The sequence below is a fragment of the Wolffia australiana genome, chromosome 5, assembly GCF_029677425.1.
Source record: "Wolffia australiana isolate 7733 chromosome 5, ASM2967742v1".
In the NCBI taxonomy this organism is placed as follows: Eukaryota; Viridiplantae; Streptophyta; class Magnoliopsida; order Alismatales; family Araceae; genus Wolffia; species Wolffia australiana.
The window spans coordinates 21,801,477-21,807,676 of record NC_135839.1 but is presented as its reverse complement, the minus strand read 5'-3'; the positions used below and the strand labels follow the sequence as shown (position 1 = coordinate 21,807,676).

General features: G+C 39.4%; 1 protein-coding gene across 1 annotated transcript; it reads right to left on the bottom strand.

The window, feature by feature from the left end:
• Positions 1 to 1,786: 1,786 nt before the first annotated feature.
• LOC144703877 (protein FAR1-RELATED SEQUENCE 11-like) lies at positions 1,787 to 5,699 on the bottom strand. The gene is made up of 4 exons (XM_078576161.1): positions 5,340 to 5,699; positions 3,628 to 4,765; positions 2,905 to 3,345; positions 1,787 to 2,820 (listed from the first exon to the last, which is right to left on the bottom strand). The coding sequence occupies exons 2-4, from the start codon at positions 4,660 to 4,662 to the stop codon at positions 2,017 to 2,019; spliced, it is 2,280 nt and encodes a 759-aa protein (XP_078432287.1). The 5' UTR covers positions 4,663 to 4,765; positions 5,340 to 5,699; the 3' UTR covers positions 1,787 to 2,016.
• Positions 5,700 to 6,200: the final 501 nt, after the last annotated feature.

Genomic DNA, 6,200 nt, shown 5'->3' with positions numbered 1-6,200 from the left:
TCATGATCCACTCCATAAATTATATTTTGTATACATGATTCACACAAATAATATCTCATAGATTAACTAAATCAGATACAAAGTTATCTTGTGTAACATTCCCAAATGAATAATGGTTTTTAATGTTTCAAAGATAGAGAATGCTTTGGCAACAGGGAGAGAAATATTAGCCAACTATAAGACGGATTTTAGGGGTGGTGAAACACTTCATTTATATTTTGATAATCATCTTGTATATGACATTTCACTGGACGAAATATAATTCGAAAGCCAACTTCTTGGCTCCGCTGATCAGATTCAATCCCAATTTTTTAATGCAATTAATTTTCTAAAAGGTGACCCCGAAAAGGGTCATTTTGAATGATTCCCTTCCTGATTAAATTTATAAATAGTCCTTTAAAATTTTGAGAGTTAACTTTGACAATTTTCCACAGACTTTTTAATAAATTAGACTTGAGGTTCCTCAGTATCCAGCCAAAAATATTTTTGTGCTGTAATAATTTCTTTGTAGGAAAACATTTGATCATTGATACAATATTGCCCAAAGAGTATATACTGGCAGTGACCTTGCATTCTACTGGTCTTTTGATTAAAGTCATGCGGATTTAAAATTTTAACAATATAAGTAGGGGCATGGTACTATCCAATAATCCATGAGCTGAAGTTTTCAGTTTCAAAATCAAAGGTTTGATCCATTGACCCTACCATCAAAAATCAACATTTAATAAAGACTAGGGTACTTCTTAACTCCAAATTCAACTCAATGTCCAAATTCAACTCAATGACTGAAAATTATTGCTCTTACTTTCTAGATGTCCAGTGATAGTGGCCCAAGGATGATATCTATTGACTGGAGTCATAAGATGTTGACCAAGAGTTGACTAAACTATATTAGGACTATATGCAATTATAATTTTTTTACCAAAATATTCACTAAATAATTTTCAGTCAAATTCTATGAATTTCAATCTTCAACACCATGGAGATACTCTTAAATAGTCATGCGAGTTATACGTGTGCTTATCCTTTATAGAATGAGATGAACAATCTAGTTCCTTGCTTTGGTCTTACAAATCAAACAATTTCATTTCTGAAATGATGTTCATAGAAATGAGGACTATGGCATCTACGGACATGCGAAATCTTTATCAATAACGATTTGATAGTGCCACTTGGTGTTTTCATAAGTCACAAACAAACTATGGTGGAATAGACATAAATATTTACTGATATTAGTCGAACTTATCATTTTCTAGTAAAGAGTGGTAACGTGGAAACTAAGGTCACAGAACCCACAATATACTAAGGCACAATGGGGGGAGCTGCAGAGTACTGAAGGATAATTCTATAGAAAATTAATTTCAGAGGCAAATTTTACTTGGACAATAAAAGGGAAAAAAGCAAGTTTCTATAGAATCAAAACGCATATCTTGCAAATGGGAGAATAGAACAATCAGTTTCTAAGCAAGAATAGTAATTAATGGTAGCAAACTTGGAACTTCAACAATCCCAATTTATTTTTAAAAACATTTCCTAGTTTGGCTGAGACACATCAAAGGGGCGCAGTGGGTTTCTTAGCTGTGCAAGCCCCATCATTTTTCATCATTACTTTCAGTTTGCATTTACTCCTCTCGAAGAACACCTGGAACACCCCTGTCAATCAGCACAGCCGGTTTTACATCAATCCTAAAGACAGAATTTTCCTTCAGCAGTCACAATATTTATCTTTGGTGATTGCAGTGAGGTTCAATGTTTACCACCAATTTTTTTGGAAAGAAAAAGGAAAGATCACCCAAAAATTATTGATCAACCTGAATCAATGTTCACCAATAAGAATGAAATTTACACATTAGGAAGCATAAATAAAGAAATTATGGAGGGAAATTAGCGATTTAATAAGGTGCAAGCTCTACCAACTGCATAAATTAAAAACTGAGAAATCAAAGTTTTGAAACTTCATTTTATGCAGTTTGAAAAATGGGCCACTCTGCTCGAACTTAATAAACTTCTTCCCAGCTACTCCATTTCGTCGATGACCGGCCTTCTGGCCACATTCAGAGTTTCAACTTCTTCTGAAGTTCCATTCAGAGTTTCATCCAATTCAGGAACTTCCTTCATAGAAACCCTTCTTTTTAATCTCTTTTGCAATTTACAAGTCTGGGCAGGGCTCGCGGTCAAGTCTCCTGCGGTGACGCAGTCAACACCAACAACACAGTTTTCTGCTGTTTCCAGGGGTGGCACAGAGAAGGCAGCACCGTGAACTGTGGGCATACACTTCACATACATAAGAAGCTTGTTCATCTGTGTCTGTGCATAAGTAAATCTCTCTTTTGTCATTGTTGACTCTTTAATGAGCATTGTTGCAAGCGTACGAAGCGACTGAGAGCGGTAATTGCTTCCTCTGCTCCGGGGGAAGAGCGAGCTCTCGCGACGCCACCGGATTGGCAAGTACCTCTCCGGGACAAAGAAGTAGTTCTTCAAGGAGAGGACTCTAATGGCGTGCCCGCAGAGAACTCCAGAGCACTCAAACTGCTTGCAGCTGCAGGTCACCTCTTCCTCTAAAGGCATCCATCTCACCATATGCCCTCCGTCTGTTCTTAAGTGGTGCCGGACTATGTAGTTGTCCTTCTCCGTTTCGAAAACAGCATACTGCAGGGACAGCACAATCTCATTCTGCAATACGTAGAACGCGTAAGGAGTGAGAATTGTGGATGCATTTTCCTCCATCGGCATGCATGTCTTCATCTTCAAGTGCTGAAACTTCTGCCTGATGGTTGCTTCTTCTGCAGTCTGATATTGGAAGTCAACGGCAAGACATACCTGCAAGAGTCCAGAATTTCTCTCCTCTAGTCACAATCTAGAGGTGTATCTTGAAAAAAGGAAGCGTTTTGTGACTGGATCTACCTGTTCAATGAAATCCTTAAGACGTGTTTTCGAGTTCAAAAACTCCTTGAAAAATGAAGTTATTGACATTGAAACCCCCATCGTAGTCAGCCCCGCAGAGAAAGATCCTCTAAAATACGGCAAAGCCCAGGATGCTCTGTGAGCGAAAAGTAAATTCATGTGCCTATCAGTAATAAGGCCAAATTCTACAACCACATGCTCCCAGTTGCTCTCAAATTCCTCCACCGTTTCAAGGTAATACAATCTCTGCATCTCAGACTTGAACTTTTCATATCGGTAGCCAAGACCTTGGAACCAACTGGGAAAGTTGGACAGAATATGCCACATTGAAGTGATATGCTTTGTGAATGGCCATTCTCGAAGCACCGCATCTGTAAGCTCCAAGTCAAGATCAGTGAATAATGTCTGTGGCAACCTTCCATTCATAAGGTGCATGAAAGACTGCACAGAACATAACCAAAAAACGAATCCACACCTCAGACTCATCATTAAATAAAGAACACAATAAAAATCAAAAAATTACGATAACTATAAATATAAAATACAAAAAATAAAAATAATTAAATCAAATTCAAAACAAAAAATAAGATATACAACAATAAAATATTGTAAAAATAAAATAAAAAAGTATAAGGGGAAGAAAAGTAAAAGTCCAATAACACGTAAAAATAAAAAGAACAAAATATAAAATATGAAAAATTAAAGGAAAAATAGAAAATGGACCTGGAGAGCCCAAGCATATGAGCGTGAAGTTTCATCCCGCAAGATGACACAACCAAAAAAAATGGTGTTTCCGTTATTGTCCACCCCTAGCCAGACACCAAGGGGTCTATTGTACGCGTACAAATGATATGACGTGTCAAAAACGACGACATCTCCAAATAATTTGTAAGCGTTAATGGACTCCCCATAAGACCATGAAATGTTTTCAAGCTTGCTGCTCTCGTCTAGAGTGTAATCGTAGCTGAAATCAGGATTCTTGTCTTTCATCGACTTACAAACCTTCAAAAGCTCTGCACCATCGTTGTCTTCATTGAGATTCTTAGACGACTGAAGAAAATTCCGAAGATCCCTTTCCGTGAACGTTAGAGCACCAGTTTTCAACCCCTTTTCCAGCTCAAGGGCTCTCATTATGAGCTGAACGTTGCAACCCGCTTTAGAAAGAGCAAGAACGCGTTCGCGATCAAATGCTGAGATGTTGCGATAGGCAGGAAGATATCTCACTTCATTGCTGTCCAACAAATCGTGATTATGAACATTACTGAACTGCACGACAACCCACTGAGCAAGCCCAGATTTCACATCCTTCTTAATTACCATTTGTGCTTCACAGTTGCAGCGCGAGGATTTCTTGTTTCTTTGGCGTTTAATATCTGGATTTTTCCTCGGCAGATTCAATCCAGCACGGTGGCAGACCAACTCCCGCTTATAAACTCCAAGTGGGTGTGTCTGATTTCCCTTTGATCGTTCCCTCCTGATGGAAAACCCATTTCTTTTCGCGAAATTGCAGTAATATTCTTCAGCTTCATCGTCAGTGCGAAAAGATTGTCCCACATAAGGAATTGAATCAATATCTGTGATCTCCGGTGGGGCTTGCGGGGTTCCTGGAAGATCAGCATCAGAAAGGCCCCCACTATCTGGCGCTGGGCTTGAATCTTCAACGTCTACTCTGATGTAGCAATGGGCTTCTTGGCAGGGACATCGGCGCCTTCGTATCAAACAGCCCCCTTCTATTGATGATGTTTTTGTTTTCGTCATCTACATAAGTTTGTTTGTACATGAATTATGGCAGTGTGTTCGACCCACAACAGGAAAATTCGACCATCCAAAATCTATCGATTTGCAGTCAAGTTAATCGTACCTGGATAGAAAGAAAAAGTGATAAAATTTTTAAACTCCAGTTCAATGTATCGCCATTTGGAAAGAACAGCAGTCGCAATGAAATTATCTGGTCAGAACCAATCTTAGGGGAACAACAAACTAAACCCAAATGAGCAATGCCCGAGATGAACAGCTCAATCTGCATGATTTTCAAATTCAACGGCACAAGCAAGAGATTGCAGCAATATGAGGTGGCGAGGAAATCCATAAATAACAAATAAAACTAAAAATAGAGACAATCTGATCGATTTTCAGTCAAGTTATCCGTATCTGGGCAGAAAGAAAAAGCGACAAAATTTATAAACTCCAGTTCAATATATCGCCATTTGGAAAGAACAGCAGTCGCAACGAAAGTATCTGGCCAGAACCAATCTCCGGGGAACAATAAACCAAACCCAAGTGAGCAATGCGCGAGATGAACAGCTCAATCAGCATGATTTTGAAATAAAACGGCAGAATCAAGCGATTGCAACAGTAAAAGGTAGCGAGAGGATCCAAAGATAAGAAATGAAGACTAAAACTCGAGAAAACGCCTAGGGTTTAGAATGAGCTACCATGTGAAATGAACGCCGGGACCTTCTGATCAAATGTCCTTCATCTTCTGTTCGAGAAGCTTTCTGGGTGCTGGTGTAGAACTACGGAGGAGATGGGCAGGGATTTGGAGGGAGAAATTGGAGAGAAAAGGGGGATGACTGTATGGGCACAGCGGGTGGGAATATCATTCTGGACTACACCCACTGCAGAGAACCTTTATTACGAAGATACATGGACGGATGATGGATGACGGATGACGGAATTGTATTAAGGAAATGGTTAACTCCGTGTAGGTGCTTATAGTGAAAGATCGTCAAGGATGGGGACGAAGGACGGGATGGATCGGGAAGAAGATTGTCATGTCCCACATCTCAATTTATAGAGGTTAGTCCCAACCGTCCTGAAAACTGTTCCGTCCACGAGGTTCTCGTCCCGTCCAACATGCTAGACCTAAAAAGTGGGTCACCTTATAAATGTTCGGCTCCCCCTGACTTTCCCTCTAGGCTCTCTTTCAGCTCGTGATTGGCTCATATTCAACTTGTGCTTGGCTCACATTTGGCTCACGCTCTGTTCAGGCTCGGCTTTCCCTCTCAGGCCCTCAGCTCCCGCTCGGCTTTCCCTCTCGACTACTACTTGAATCACATGGGACGAAGAAACCATCATGTCTTTCATCCAAGGCCCCACACGGGACGGTTTTATCGTCCATGGATAAGATAACCTTTCTGTTAGGAAAAGGATTTTGATGATTTAATATAATAGATATTAAATGAAATTAACTAAGTAGTTGAATATAGTAGTAATATATAGACATTTATATATTAAATAGATAAATATGTGACAGAGTATATTAGGGGTAACAATTTTCTAATTAAGGTAGAAGT